Here is a 16,799-nt window from a genome sequence, read left to right on the forward strand (position 1 = left end):
TGACAATATATAATTTGTAACAAAGCAACTGGACCACATGGAGCATCTTATTGAATGAAGATGGCATGGATTCATCCAAGATGTATATTTCTTTGCATTGTTCATATTTGCTGTTATTGGCTATTATGTAAATCAATACATTTTTTAAGTTAAAGCAAGAAGCCAGCATTTTTTAAGTTTCTTTGAATGACCCTTTTTTCAGACTAAAACTCGAACTAAACTGAAATAATTCTGTCAAAAAGTAATTCACGTAAGGTATCCAATATAAATAAAATGGAAATGGACAATATGTCATTAAACTAAGTTAAAAAATAGATACAATATCTATCTCCTTTTCTTTTAGGCTTAGTGGATTTACACAGTGTTTGAGGGTTCCCAGCTTGCCTCTTTGGTTCCAGTACTTCTCATTATTAAAACAGGACACCCCTTAATTTTTTGTGCACTTTTCTAAAGTGATCATGGTTTTCTGGATGTCTTTTTTGGGGTTTTCAGACCCAAGGAAACTATTTGTGTGTGTTTTTTTTATATATCCAAATGTGTTATTTAAAAGTTATCCATCCATCCATCCATCCATTTTCCAACCCGCTGAATTCGAACACAGGGTCACGGGGGTCTGCTGGAGCCAATCCCAGCAAACACAGGGCGCAAGGCAGGAACAAATCCTGGGCAGGGCGCCAACCCACCGCAGGACACACACACACACACCAAGCACACAGTAGGGACAATTTAGAATTGCCAATGCACCTAACCTGCATGTTTTTGGATGGTGGGAGGAAACCCACACAGACACGGGGAGAACATGCAAACTCCACACAGGGAGGACCCGGGAAGCAAACCCGGGTCTCCTTACTGCGAGGCTACAAGTTATATATTTTTAAAGTATATTTTGATGCAATTTTGTTTGGGCAATGGGCTCCACTACTTTATGGATTTCATATTGCTCCCACAGTTTATCAGAACGGTTCGACTGTTATGTTATCAACACGACTAATTAAGGAGTGCTGTTTTAATTTGAATTTATCTATAATTGTATAAAAACCTACAAAATCTTTTTTGATAATTTCTTTGAATTTTCTGGCTTAAATGGACCCATTACTTTTCTAACATCTGACTGCAATTTTGTTTTTGCCCTTTTTGTTCTGACAAAAGATCAGTTCCGTCTTAATACATGGGTACGCTGGGCAGTTGCTCGGGGGCCCCATGCTAATCTATGTATGTTGTGACTTGCTGAGTGGTTGTGTAGGTAGGGGCCCCAATGCACTGCTTTGTCTGGGGGCCTATAATGCTGTTAAGACAGCCCTGCAAAAGATAGGGTTGTCTTTTGATTAAGGAACCTTGTTTTCTTTTTGTTCTTTGTAAGTGTCCTAAATCACACTGCACACTGACTGCTTCTACTTCAACACCTGGAGACACTTGAAAAGCCAAGAAAGGAAAAATGTCAGACTCTTCCACTTCACAAACATTCAAACATGAAGAACTTCTACAATATGTGTCATCTTCACTGAATATTCAACCTGTCAATTTAATCCACAGATATCTAGTGTGCTCTTCTCAAGAAAGCTTTCTGCTTGACGGCCTACCATGTCAAACCTTTCGTTTTTGCTGCATTCATCTATAAGCCACTTTATAGAACAGATACACTCAAAGGCACAATATTTAATAGATGTGAAAGATGCTATATAAGATAAATAAATACAGTAAAGTTATCTTGTGTTTGGAATGTTGAGTATGATGATTACATTCAGTCATCAAATTACATTGCAGCAATGTGAAAATACCTAAAAAAAGCCTATTGACATAAAAAATAAATCCTTTAAAAATATGAGTCCAACAGTAGTCATTCTGTTTCATAAAGCCTACACCACAAATATTTTAAAAACTTCTAGGACCTATAGCTAAAGTTTGCTAAGTGATTTAGTTTTAAAAATATTTGTTAATGTTTTCATAAGTTTCCTTTCTTCACCTCTTATTTACTGTTATTCTGTTTTTTTTTCACTAAAATTAAATATCAACATATCACTTCTGCAAAAAAGAGCAGATCTCAGCAAACAGTAGAGGAAATGCAAAAGGTGGCATATTTTAACTGCAACTAATGGTGTACTTGTCTAAATATGGCCACAGACATCTATTAAGAAGTTTTTTTTAAAAAAACACGTTGGAGCCAATGAAAGGATTTATGTAGAAAAGCATAAGGAACAGGAATTAAAATTATAATTGTTAACAAAAACATATATGGAAATCGAGACAAAACTGAAAAGCATCCATTAATAGAAGTAGAACCAGAAACTACAAATTGAAATAAGCTTTTATCATCCATTCTAGTGGAACAACCAAATTAAATCAATTGCTTTAATTATTGAAAGACTTGCCTACCATGTCCCAGTGGGGACTGCTTTGAGTTTTTTTTATCTATCTATCTATCTATCTATCTATCTATCTATCTATCTATCTATCTATCTATCTATCTATCTATCTATCTATCTATCTATCTATCTATCTATCTATCTATCTATCTATCTGCCTGCCTGCCTGCCTGCCTGCCTGCCTGCCTGTCTGTCTGTCTGTCTGTCTGTCTGTCTGTCTAAGATGGGGTGCCTCTAAGTTCCTGTTGCCTGCTTCTTGAAGAAGCAATGCTACTGCGGAGGGTGCTGCTGTGTCTTCTGTCACAACTCAAGGAACAGGCCCTGCTGCATCCTTCCCAGAGTTCCAGGAGGAGGTGCTGCTTATGTTTGGCCAGAGTGCCAGAAAGAAACACTACCACCATCCCACAAATGTCATAATATTAGTTTTTATGTGCATGTCTGACTTATATTGCAACCTGGAAGAAGAAATCCCATCTCCAGATAAACCTGGCAAAGACAGACCTACTTATTAACCCTAGCTCGTCCATCTATTCAGCACCCCATCTCTGTTTAGTTCAATTCATTATCACTAATACTCACCAAGTCAGCACCTTGAGGGCCTGATTGACAACCATCTGTCTTTCAGGGACCATATTGCTAAAGTCTTTCAGTCTGGCAGATTCACTCTATACAATGTCCACAAGATCAGACTGTATCTAACAAATTATGCAGCACAACTCCTGGTCCAGGCTTTTATCTTGTTACATCTGGACTACTGCAACTTCCTGCTGGCAGGAGTACTGGCATGTGTCACCAAGCCACTACAGATGAATGCAGAGGCTCACCTAGGGTTTAACCTGCTGAGATGGGAACATGTCACTCCTCTTTTAGATCACTACTCTGGCTTCCTGTACCTGCATGTATTAAATTCAAATCCTTAATGCCTGCCTACAGAATAGTCAGTGGGTCTGCATCTACACATACAGTTAGGTCCATAAATATTTGGACAGAGGCAGCTTTTTTCTAATTTTGGTTCTGTACATTACCACAATGAATTTTAAATGAAACAACTCAGATGCAGTTGAAGTGCAGACTTTCAGCTTTAATTCAGTGGGGTGAACAAAACGATTGCATAAAAATGTGAGGCAACTAAAGCATTTTTTTAACACAATCCCTTCATTTCAGGGGCTCAAAAGTAATTGGACAATTGGCTCAAAAGGCTATTTCATGGGCAGGTGTGGGCAAGTCCATCGTTATGTCATTATCAATTAAGCAGATAAAAGGCCTGGAGTTGACTTGAGGTGTGGTGCTTGCATGTGGAAGATTTTGCTGTGAACAGACAACATGCGGTCAAAGGAGCTCTCCATGCAGGTGAAAGAAGCCATCCTTAAGCTGCGAAAACAGAAAAAACTCATCCGAGAAATTGCTACAATATTACGAGTGGCAAAATCTACAGTTTGGTACATCCTGAGAAAGAAAGCAAGCACTGGTGAACTCAGCAACGCAAAAAGACCTGGACATCCACGGAAGACAACAGTGGTGGATGATTGCAGAATCATTTCCATGGTGAAGAGAAACCCCTTCACAACAGCCAACCAAGTGAACAACACTCTCCAGGGGGTAGGCGTATCGATATTCAAGTCTACCATAAAGAGAAGACTGCATGAAAGTAAATACAGAGGGTGCACTGCAAGGTGCAAGCCACTCATAAGCCTCAAGAAGAGAAAGGCTAGATTGGACTTTTCTAAAGAACATCTAAAAAAGCCAGCACAGTTCTGGAAAAACATTCTTTGGACAGATGAAACCAAGATCAACCTCTACCAGAATGATGGCAAGAAAAAAGTATGGAGAAGGCGTGGAACAGCTCATTATCCAAAGCATACCACATCATCTGTAAAACACGGTGGAGGCAGTGTGATGGCTTGGGCGTGCATGGCTGCCAGTGGCACTGGGACACTAGTGTTTATTGATGATGTGACACAGGACAGAAGCAGCTGAATGAATTCTGAGGTGTTCAGAGACATACTGTCTGCTCAAATCCAGCAAAATGACGTCAAATTGATTCATGATACAGATAGACAATGACCCAAAACATACAGCCAAAGCAACCCAGGAGTTTATTAAAGCAAAGAAGTGGAAAATTCTTGAATGGCCAAGTCAGTGACCTGATCTTAACCCAATCGAGCAGGCATTTCACTTGTTGAAGACTAAACTTTGGACAGAAAGGCCCACAAACAAACAGCCACTGAAAGCCGCTGCAGTAAAGGCCTGGCAGAGCATTCAAAAGGAGGAAACCCAGCATCTGGTGATGTCCATGAGTTCAAGACTTCAGGCTGTCATTGCCAGCAAAGGGTTTTCAACCAAGTATTTGAAATGAACATTTTATTTCCAGTTATTTAATTTGTCCAATTACTTTTGAGCCCCTGAAATGAAGGGATTGTGTTCAAAAAATGCTTTAGTTGCCTCACATTTTTATGCAATCGTTTTGTTCACCCCACTGAATTAAAGCTGAAAGTCTGCACATCAACTGCATCTGTGTTGTTCAATTTAAAATTCATTGTGGTAATGTACAGAACCAAAATTAGAAAAAAGTTGTCTCTGTACAAATATTTATGGACCTAACTGTATGGAGACACTAGTGAGTTCCTAAGCTCCTTCTCAACCAATCAGATCTGCTGATGAATGGTGTATGGTAATGTCACCTCTTTGAGGTATTATATATACACTCTTCACATGTAGTTCCTTGCTGATGGAAAGAGCTGCCTAACTCCATTCAAACTTCTCAGTCCCTCAATGTCATTATGAAGAGTTTGAAGACTCTCTTGTTTGGTGAATGTCTGTTTAACTGATATTAACTGTTAGGAATTTAAATCTAGGAAATGTAAGTCATTTGCACTTTGTTTTAAACTCTTCACTTGTAATGATTCATTTTGTAACCTTTTTCTGCAACACTATTTCCTAAAACAGCCCTGCAGTTTGATGTTTACTTGGCTATGTTGACCTCTTCTGTAAGTCGCTTTGGATAAAATCATCTGCTAAACAAATAAATCTAAATGTAACTCATATAGTAAGCACAACATCGAACTGCTCGATGTAACACAGAATTTTCAAACATACTTTTTGGCATCATGGATGCTGAAGAAAAGTAGTGCAGATCTCATCAATCAAAATGGTGAGGTGCATGCTGTCAGAGCTAAATGAAGCAGATTTTTAGGAACACTGTCAATTCTCAATACAGAGCTGCTCAAGTGAAAAGAAGCAAAGTCTTTTCACTATTCATAAATCAACTACTAACATCTGATCACAGAATTAGACAGAGGCGCCATCTGCTGGTACAAAATCATTAGACAGCCATGGGAGAAGAACAAAAGGTGCAGTTTTGCCAAAGCACATTTCACTGGGCAAAAGATTATCCTCTCAGAAGTTAGCATGTGAAACATACTGAAGAAAAAAGAAAAATGGAAAAAGTAATATAACTCTTTTTAATGAAGGCCCATCTCACATATTGAACTTTTTTTCTTGTTTAGTGCATTCCTTCTGCCATTATTGACACAGCTAAAGGCATTAATGAAATGAATCAAAGCCAAAGTGACTACAGTGACTTATACTTCCTGTAATGGGGCATTTTAGTTGAGTTCACTCCATTTAAAGATGTAAAATCCAGGCTAAAGAAAGACACACAAGGTGTCAGCTTGAAGCTGATGTGGTCTTAATAGACATTCCTCCAACTATTGCTGAAGACTTCACTTAACAAGGTTAAACAGTAATAAGGAGTCAGTGTTCAAAATGAGAAATTCATCAAGTTTATGTGTTGATATAATCTTCCACTCTTGAGACACTGGCAATATTCTGAACAAGGGACACAGAAGCAATTAGCTGTTATTTTGAATACTAATTCAAAAAATATGGTTTTAACAGTATTGGTACAAATGGATTAGAAGTTTAAATGCAAGCAGAAACATCATCCTTTTAAAAATTTAGCTTCCAATTGTCTTTGAAGTTAACACGAAAAGTGGATAAAACATTGACAGAGTGGTCAGGATGGATAGAATATCATTAGGTGTTTGCCCATTAATGGCTAAATAGGCTTCAGCCCACACATCTCTGAGCAGGAATAAGAAAATGGATGGACTAAACTGAAGCACTCCATGAACAACAACTGAACATTAAAGAAATGTCAGCAGTTGAATATGCATTGTAAAATAAAGCCATCAAATGCAAATGTTAAAAGCACAGAAAGGTAAAAATGCTGGAAACATTTACTTCTTGGCAAAGTCCATACATGAAATCAGTTTTGTGGAGTAAGTTTCACAGATGCATTAGCATTGTAGCCCAGCTTTTCGAAACCGCACCAGTAAGAGCCCTCATCTGGTCTCTGCAGTCTGTTCATAGTCAGTGCGAGCACTCTATGGGTTTGATTGTTGCTTATAAATATTTTATCTCCATTTTTTGAGGCTCATTGATTGCCCAATCTTACAGGTACATTGCACACTGATCAAGTATGCTATAAAACCTAAGATGTTTCTTCTGTTTGCAAACAGAGTGGAGACTCCTGCAAATCAAAAAAGTAAAAACGTCATGCATTCACACTTTTCAAACATTCAGACATAAAGCACTTGACCAGTATTTGTGATCTAACTGAATATCCAATTTCTTGTTTTAAATCACAGATATCTAGTGCATTCTTGTTTTAGAAGCTTTCTGCTTGGCTGCCTTCCATATGTTTCTTTTTTAGTATATGAATTATTGTCTTGTAAAGAACATTTTTTGAATAACCTACCCATGCTAAAGTATAGCAACACCACACAGCAATTGCTTCTGGTACATGACTTTTTGATTACTGAGTGATGACTCCTACAGAAACAAGAACGAAGAAAAGAGTCTAGCACTTAAGAAATATATGCAATGTACACATGAAGGAAGATCTTTTATTTTGTCAAATATGTCATCTTATCAGATATTCAGTTTCTCATTTTAACCCATTTTCATCCCTTCTTCAGGGAACTTTCTGCTTGACAGCCTGTTCTCTTTTTCAGGCTATTCCATCTTACAAGTTATAGATGTCACTCACTACTCAGTAGCTCAGCCATAATCAGCTCTTAAAGGGCTTAATGTGCTCACTCGGCACCGATGATGGTGGACAAGCCAAATATTACTTTACCTGAAGAGATAGGATCAAAAGAAAAAATTTCAAGTGAAGCCTGAACAGTTCACAAGTCATTAATGCTGCATGCTTTGCCAGACACACCACAAGCACAAAAGCAAAGTATTAGTAATTATGAAGCATTCAAAAGCATGTACTTATTACAACTTTTAACCTACAGTTAGGTCCATAAAAATCTGGACAGAGACAACTTTTTTCTAATTTTGGTTCTGTACATTACCACAATGAATTTTAAATGAAACAACTCAGATGCAGCTGAAGTGCAGACTTTCAGCTTTACTTCAGTGTGGTGAACAAAACGATTGCATAAAAATGTGAGGCAACTAAAGCATTTTTTGAATACAATCCCTTCATTTCAGGGTCCCAAAAGTAATTGGACAAATTAAATAACTGGACATAAAATGTTCATTTCTAAAACTTGGTTGAAAACCCTTTGCTGGCATTGACAGCCTGAAGTCTTGAACTCATGGACATCACCAGATGCTGGGTTTCCTCCTTTTTAATGCTCTGCCAGGCCTTTACTGCAGCGGCTTTCAGTTGCTGTTTGTTTGTGGGCCTTTCTGTCCAAAGTTTAGTCTTCAACAAGTGAAATGCATGCTCAATTGGGTTAAGATCAGATACTGACTTGGCCATTCAAGAATTTTCCACTTCTTTGCTTTAATAAACTCCTGGGTTGCTTTGGCTGTATGTTTTGGGTCATTGTCCATCTGTATCATGAATCAATTTGACTGCATTTAGCTGGATTTGAGCAGACAGTATGTCTCTGAACACCTCAGAATACATTCGGCTGCTTCTGTCCTGTGTCACATCATCAATAAACACTAGTGTCCCAGTGCCACTGGCAGCCATGCACGCCCAAGCCATCACACTGCCTCCACCGTGTTTTACAGATGATGTGGTATGCTTTGGATAATGAGCTGTTCCACACCTTCTCCATACTTATTTCTTGCCATCATTCTGGTAGAGGTTGATCTTGGTTTCATCTGTCCAAAGAATGTTTTTCCAGAACTGTGCTGGCTTTTTTAGATGTTCTTTAGCAAAGTCCAATCTAGCCTTTCTATTATTGAGGCTTATGAGTGGCTTGCACCTTGCAGTGCACCCTCTGTATTTACTCTCATGCAGTCTTCTCTTTATGGTAGACTTGGATATCGATACGCCTACCCCCTGGAGAGTGTTGTTCACTTGGTTGGCTGTTGTGAAGGGGTTTCTCTTCACCATGGAAATGATTCTGTGATCATCCACCACTGTTGTCTTCCGTGGACGTCCAGGTCTTTTTGCGTTGCTGAGTTCACCAGTGCTTGCTTTCTTTCTCAGGATGTACCAAACTGTAGATTTTGCCACTCATAATATTGTAGCAATTTCTCAGATTGTTTTTTTCTGTTTTCGCAGCTTAAGGATGGCTTCTTTTACCTGCATGGAGAGCTCCTTTGACCGCATGTTGTCTGTTCACAGCAAAATCTTCCACATGCAAGCACCACACCTCAAATCAACTCCAGGCCTTTTATCTGCTTAATTGATAATGACATAACGATGGACTTGCCCACACCTGCCCATGAAATAGCCTTTGAGTTGTTTGTCCAATTACTTTTGAGCCACTGAAATGAAGGGATTGTGTTAAAAAAATGCTTTAGTTGCCTCACATTTTTATGCAATCGTTTTGTTCACCCCACTGAATTAAAGCTGAAAGTCTGCACTTCAACTGCATCTGAGTTGTTTAATTTAAAATTCATTGTGGTAATGTACAGAACCAAAATTAGAAAAAAGTTGTGTCTGTCCAAATATTTATGCACCTAACTGTATGTTCGAATATATTCAAATATTTACTTTTGTCGACCACCTCCAGCTCCCTAAACACTCGACACAAAGGCTCGGGCACAGGTATAAAAGCACAAAGAGTTTTTATTGTGGGAAACTCTTCCTTTAAGTGTTTCCCATGCCACAACCACAAGTACAATTAAGCACAATGATAAGCACCAAGCAACTCTGTCTTCTTTCTCTTGCTATCACTGCCTCCTCTGCTTTTCTCAGCAAGCTTCATCCTCCATTCTTCCGACTCTGGCTCTTTGAAACAGCTGGCTACTTTTATGTAACACCCAACAGTACTTCCAGTGTCTTGCAAGTGTGGTCTGAAAGCACTTCAAGGTGAGGCGGGTCACCCCAGTCCCCATAGCATTCCCTGGAGGCACCCACTGAATCCAACAGGGCTGAGTCATCAAACTCCAAGTCCCATGACGCCTTGAGGGAATCTGGGGCATCACTGCAACCCAGGGGGAATCTGGGAGAGATAACGTCTTGTGCACACTCCCCCCAGTCCTTCCATTGTGGTGGCAACCTAGTCAGGTAAGGGTCCTGGTCGCCCCTCACACTTTTTAATACAAGTATTTGGACCATATTTTTGTATAATTTGACAGCCTTAGACAATGTTATTATGAATAGGATATACATTAATTGGTAGAGAAATACTGTCCACTGCTTCACAGGGTCTAAACACTACAATAGTTCAACATTTGCTCTGTTTTAAGGGCAGTCAATGTTTAGGACAGGATGGATTTAATTATTGTACGAGTATTTTTGATTATTAACATATTTAAATTAACTGTAGCCTAAAAAACTTTTGAGGAAAAAAAACAACTAGCCTTTATCTGATATTTATTTTATAAACCTAGTGCACCCATTGGAGGGCCTGTATTAGGGTCAGGCCATTTAGGAGGTGTGAGCAGTTGACCTCTGATTGGTCACCTTGCTGTAAGATCAGCAGCAAGAAGCCTGTCCCTCTCTGCCCTGTTACTGATGAGGCCGTTGCATCTGCTGGCAGTTTCAATTGTGGTACAGATGGAAGATCTGAAACAATGTCTTAGAATGAACAGTCTGGTGTGTTGTCCTGCTGAAACCTTGCCTGCAATTGGGACATGGTGGAGCAACTTTATCTATGGTGGCTGGCATATGACATGCCTACCTGCCATTTTCCCCTGGTTTCTGTGACATCTGTGGAATTACGCAATTTACAGGAAACTAAGTAAAGTCTTTGTTCTACTCTGACCTGAACTTTGCATGAAAGCCTTTTAAAGTTTACCTGACAAGGCATTGTTCCACTTGTAAAGCTTTCCTTTCTTTTTGTCTACTATAACACTTCACGGCAGAAGCTCCATTGCAGGTCAGAACGTTTTTCTAAAAGTTCCCAAACTACAGTATACAGTTTTCCCATTCCAGACATGGCTGATTATCCGTCCATCCATTTTCCAACCCGCTGAATCCGAACACAGGGTCACGGGGGTCAGCTGGAGCCAATCCCAGCCAACACAAGGCGCAAGGCAGGGAACCAATCCCGGGCAGGGCGCCAACATGGCTGATTATATTTCCCATATTGGATAAACCACTTTGAACCCACTTATATTAGTACAGATCATTTTTATCGTTGGTACAATTACAGAGTGGAATAATTCAAGTTTATCTGTTGCCTGTGCCCGTTTAGTCTATTAAAGGGTTAGCCCCAATTAACGGTATTAAAATCGCGAATATTCTACCAGGTGAGCTCACTTTTTCGCGAGTAGCGAGGCGCGCCATTGAGCCTCATCCGGCAGAGTCAAGGAGAGCGGTGCGCCTGCGCATTCGGGTTTTCCTGGACTTAGTTCACGAAGAAGCGCTGAGACTCGTATTACCTGAGCGTTTGCTATTAAAGCAACGTAACGGTGAGTTAAAGGCAAGTATTTTTTATTTTTTAGTCAATATTAAAGAGTTTTTTTATTTTAAAATTATTGGAACTTTGTTTCCCTCATCGGCGGACATATTAACACTATGACAACTATTTCAGATAGTGAGTAGCGATACACCCACGGGGTACCTTTTAATCAGAATATTCACATTTTACTGCTTGTTAAGTAATTTATTTTTTGATATAATGTGAAGGTTGGGGAAGAAAAATAACATCGCTCAATTTGTACATAATGGGCCGCAGTCTATTTATCTGTCGTATATTCCGCTTGCAGTTGACGCCAATGAAAAGTTCACGTCTTTTATCGGAGGTAATGAATTAAATCTTTAAATTCAGAGATTAACAGCGTTGCAGCATTAGTCTGCAAGGGTCAAAAAGTTCAATCGTTTTTTTAATCTTTGTTTGTTATTAAACATCGCACTGAATAGCCTCAGGAGGTTAGCCATGAATGAATGAATGAATGAATGAGCAAGAGTTCCCTGTTGCCATCTTTTTAATGTACTGGAATATGACATTAATTTCAAGAATCCACTTAATCCAACAGAAGGGACAGTGACTCGAAAGGGGCATTTATAATTATAAGGAATTTTTAGATTTTATTAGTGGCCAGGCCACTTTAATTTCTCTGTTTTTAGTTTTGCTGCGTCAGGGGTGTCCTAATATTAAGAAAACTGGCAAAAATGTGTTTTGTTCATGATTGTTGAATCTTGTTAGAATATCAAAAAAGACTCAACTACCATCTACTGCGTATGTACTGTGTACGTAGTGTGGTTTGCTGGCTTATCGTTGATTCAAAATTTTCATATTTATATATGAAGAACATTTGTTTCATACCTTCTGGTTAGTGGTAATCGGATCTATTTTTTCCACAAATCTCATGTTACACTATTATGTTTTTACTGTACTTTTATTTCAGATCACAGCATAAAAATATAGCAATGAAAGCAGAAGAGGAGGAAGCTTTGTGTAGCAGCAAATGTGTACAAGACAAGGTAGACATGTGCCATCCATAGTCTGTGTGTTACTCTTAGTTATTCTGTGTCTAGATTCTGTATTTAATATATATTGAATTCTTACTTTATTTTTTAATGTTAACAGTATTGTTAAAATGTATAATCAAAGAGAATTTACAAATAAAGACTTGTATTATTTGAACTGAAGTACAGATTGGTGTGTTCAAAGAAAATTATGTTTAATTAAATATAAATATGCATTAGTATAAAAAAAACTATACAGGTTGTGTTATTTTTGAAAAGTAAAGTAAATACTTGTAGATAGCAAATTTTGCTGTGGAATGATTAGGTTGACAAAGTGATGAAGAAAGTAGGTGGCATGTAATTTTTAATAAAACTGAAGCAGCTGTAGCTGCATCGTTGGAAAATAAATGAATATTTTTGAGTTTGCAATGTTTTCAAGCAAAAAAAGTCATGTTTTAAAGAAAATACCCTGTTGTTGCTAGCTAGTTACCCTGAAGATAGTCCATTATTAAAATTTGCTAACAAAGATATTATTTCATGTGTTTAATAATAATTTTTGGTGCTTGATCTTTAGTTATTTACCACTATAGATGACTTTTAGTATTAATTTATAACTACAGTTGTCAAAAACAGCAAATAAATTTTATTACCAATACTGATATTTGTTTACATGAAAATACATTGAATACTTCAACACATCTTTTCTAGTAAAGCTACAATTTGAGGAAGAGAGTAAGGCCATTGTAAGTACTTAATGCAGAATTTATTTATTGTATATTGTAAGACATATTACTACTCAGAATATTAATCATGTTCAAAACGTTCTGTTAGACTAGAGGGCTCCGCCCCCTGCTCGCTTCGCTCGCCAACCCCTGGCGTTGGGGCATGACAAAGAGTGAGATGTATGAATGAGATATAGAATAGTGTGGATGATGCATATAGAAAGCAAAAAATACAGTGTTTGGCACAGAGTAATGGTTTATTGGAATATTTCTTTGTACACAACATTAGTAGTAAAGATGGTGTCCTGTCCTTGAATGAGTCTTCCTTGGCATGGAGCATTTATAACTTTAACTTTAATGTCAGATGAACGTCGAACACGTGAGAAGGCAACATAAAGTTGTCCATGTCCAAAAACGGGCTCAGAGAGGTAGATGCCAACCTTGTCCATGGTTTGTCCTTGTGATTTGTTGATGGTCATGGCAAATGCAGGTTTAATGGGGAACTGTCGGTGTCTCAATGTAAAAGGTAATTCTAGGTCAGAACTCGTAAGGTCAATTCTAGGAATGAGAACAGTATTGTTAGCATGTGATCCTGTAAGAACTGTTGCTTGAATAACATCGTGTGTCATGGTGTTGACGACTAAACGTGTGCCATTGCATAAACCCTGTTTAGTGTTAAGGTTTCTTAATAGCATGATTATTGTTCCGTTTTTAAGGCTAAGATTGTGTTGTGGTAATCCGGCCGGGTTAATAGTGTTCAAATATTCTAAGGGGAAATTCAGATGTTCATTGTCGTCATCAGAGTCAACTTTGTCAGAGCTTAGAAAGAGCCGTGCCTCTCCAGGAAGTAATGAAATGACCTGGTTATTAATGTGATCAACATTAATATTTTTTGGAAATAATATAGTGCGTTGTGTTAAAAGGGGTATTTGGTCCAATTAGATTGCTGTTCCAAATATCTCTGTAACTAAGTCGTCGCAGATGTATTTTAAGGTGGACTGAACAATAGCTGAGCGCATGGCATGTGGAACAATAGCCAAGCATTGTCTAAAATCACCTCCTAATAAAAGTACTTTTCCTCCAAAGGGAATATTGTTATTCATCAACATTTGTAGAAGTTTATTAATGGTGTTGAGTAAGTGACTGGATGCCATTGTACATTCATCAATAATTAACAGTTTCGCAAGACGGATGTCATATTTGTCCACATATGCGAAAGCAGTATGGGCCATTGCCTTTTGGTGGCCTGATATGTACTCCGGTAGATGCAAAAGCAAATGAACTATTGTAGGATCTAATACAGTTCATAAAGTTTTTACTTTCAGGCACATCGTTAGTTAGAAGCTTCTGTAGATATTCAGGATATGAATGTAAAGGAGGCAGTCTAATCTGACCCTTTTGACAACAACGTGTAAATTCATTATTTGTATTGCCGAAACAGGGAAGTTAAGTGAATGACAATGATTGCAAATGACATTCATTAATCCCAATGAATTTTCCTCAATAGTGCACTCATTATTGAACGCGTTGTCAGCCAAGTGGCGCAAGCGTTTAGCAGGTGTCTGGCGTTGATGTCCGCGACGGCAGGTTTTGCTTGTGGCGTTTGAGAGGCGCGTTGTTGCATGTCCAGTATTTGGGACGTGCTATTTTGGAGGTGTAATTGATTCGCCTGTGCTGTGCGAAAAGTCCGTTTCAGTCTACGTCGTGCATTGGTTGTATCGAGCCTTGTCCGTTTTTGTATGTCGGTCAGTTGAGCTTTCTGTTTTTGGAGCCTTGGTTGCTTGTTTTCTGGCAGTTCATATGCGCGTTGTAGACGTCTGCGTTCATTTATGCTGTCTCTTCGCTCCAGTTTTTGTATGTCTGAGACGCGAGGTCTTTCGGTTTGAACTCGTGCCTGTTTCGATGCAGCACTTTGAGACGCGCGCTGTATGCGTCCACGTTCATTGTGTCTGTCCATTTGGGCACGTCTCTGTAACGGGGTTAGTTGAGCTTTGCGTTTTTGGAGCCGAGACATTTTTTCTCCCGGAGTTTCAGAAGCGCGTTGTATGCGCCGCCGTGTATTTTGTTGTTTCATGCGGGTTCGTGTGTTTGGTCCCGTTATCCGAGCCGAATCGTTTTGTACCCGTGAGCGTGTATTCATGACTTGTTTGTTCCTCAGCGTGCGAAATATGGATAAGTAATAAGGAGGATTGCACTCACTGTTAATATGGAGCCTTTTCTGCAGTTGAACGGTTAATAGTGGTTTATTGTAAGGAGATCCACCTATGCTGCATAGTGTGAAGGTGTTGAGATGACGTATGTTTAATATGGACGGTTCCTCTAGAAATGGGGCTTTGGGTGTGACTTCTTATTGATGTTAGTGTGTTTGTGGGTCTGATTCGTCTATGTTGTGAACGTTTCGTGTGCCATGTCTCGTCTCTAATGGGCTTGGCGTGGCGGTGACGGCTTCTTTTTTTTGGTGCGTTAGGAGCTTGTTAAATCCTCCTCTTTGTGTGGGTCCCGTTTCGTGTGCAATGGGATTCGTGCGGCGCTGTGTGCTTTTCCGGCGTTGGGGGGGGGGGGAGGATTGGTGTGCCAGGGGCTTGTTGAATCCTCCTCTTTGTGTGTGTCCCGTCCCTTGCTTGTAGGGTGGGCGGGGTGGTTTTGGGTTCTTTTTTTTTTTTTTGTGTGCCAGGGGCTTGTTGAATCGTCCTCTTTGTGTGTGTCCCGTCCGGTGCTTGTAGGGGGGGTGGGTGCTTGCAGGTGGGCGCGAGCGGCTTCTTTTTTTGTGTGTGCTGGTTTCGTGCGGCGCTGTGTGCGTCGCCTGCGTTTGACTCCTTTTTTCTGTGCTCACTCCTTTTTTCTGTGGTCGCGGCCGCCTCTCGTGGCGCCTCATTTCTTGGGGCGCCTGCGCAGTACGTCTTTTTGCTCATTTCTTGGGGCGCCTGCGCAGTACGTCTTTTTGCGGCTACGGCCCATGGCCGGATGTCCCTGCGTCCATCCGGTTTAGCATTCTCAGTTAGTAATATGGATATTAATTGTAATAAATTAGATATTAGTTGGTTTTACATTATAAAATTAAAATAAAAATGATGGCCACACTGTGGAATGATTATGTCAAGAATATAACTAGGTTTAATTTAACTTGTAGGTTATTTTGTTCTGTATTTGTTCTAGAAATCTGATGTTCTTTATCATTTCCAGTTGATGAAAAGTAGAAAGCTAAAATGTAACAATAGAAAAAAAAAATAGTAAAATGCTCTGAAATGCTTCTAATTTACAATACGCTCCAGAAATAAAATGCTGAATCCTTCTACCATATGAGCACCCCTAAAAAAAGTCAATACATTCCTGATAGAAAAGTTTCCAATTTTAATATATTATAATTTTATATCTACAATATATAATCACTTAGTCAGCAAGTGCAATTTTGTTCAAGGAAAAGGAAAAAACAAGTAAAGATGGAGAGAGAGATCGAGAGAGAAATGAAGCCCTGGCCAATGCTGTTAAAGGAAAAATCAACAAAAAAGAGGATATTACAAGGATGAAAATTAAGGAACAACTGGTAGAAAATGGATGGTACGTATGTTTTGGATTAACATAAAATTAGAACATATACTTTACATATCCGTGATGCAGTTCACACAGAAATGTAAAACAGTTTTAATGTGCAAGTTTTCTAAAAAAAACAATATGGTGTGAGTGAGGTTCACAGCCTCTGAAGAAGAGCAATAATCTAAAAATGTATATTCATACATTTTGTATATAATGCCTTTTTATTTCTCTAGATTTTATATTGTGAATTTCCTTTTGGGATTAATAAAGTTTATCTAATCTGATTAAAATAAATATCTTAATATATGTGCTAAAGTGATGTTTTATAAAGTTTGTGTATTTTTTTCT

At 38.8% G+C, this 16,799-nt stretch overlaps 1 protein-coding gene across 1 annotated transcript in view; it reads left to right on the forward strand.

The window, feature by feature from the left end:
* Positions 1-12,138: 12,138 nt before the first annotated feature.
* LOC114653743 (DNA topoisomerase 1-like) overlaps positions 12,139-16,799 on the forward strand; it is a 57,680-nt gene continuing 53,019 nt past the window's right edge. The window contains exons 1-2 of the mRNA XM_028804236.2: positions 12,139-12,210; positions 16,336-16,475. Of these exons, the coding sequence (XP_028660069.1) occupies positions 12,157-12,210; positions 16,336-16,475 (194 nt within the window). The 5' untranslated portion in view covers positions 12,139-12,156. The remainder of the gene's footprint in view (positions 12,211-16,335; positions 16,476-16,799) is intronic.

The sequence above is a fragment of the Erpetoichthys calabaricus genome, chromosome 6 (genome assembly GCF_900747795.2).
Source record: "Erpetoichthys calabaricus chromosome 6, fErpCal1.3, whole genome shotgun sequence".
NCBI classification, from domain to species: Eukaryota; Metazoa; Chordata; class Cladistia; order Polypteriformes; family Polypteridae; genus Erpetoichthys; species Erpetoichthys calabaricus.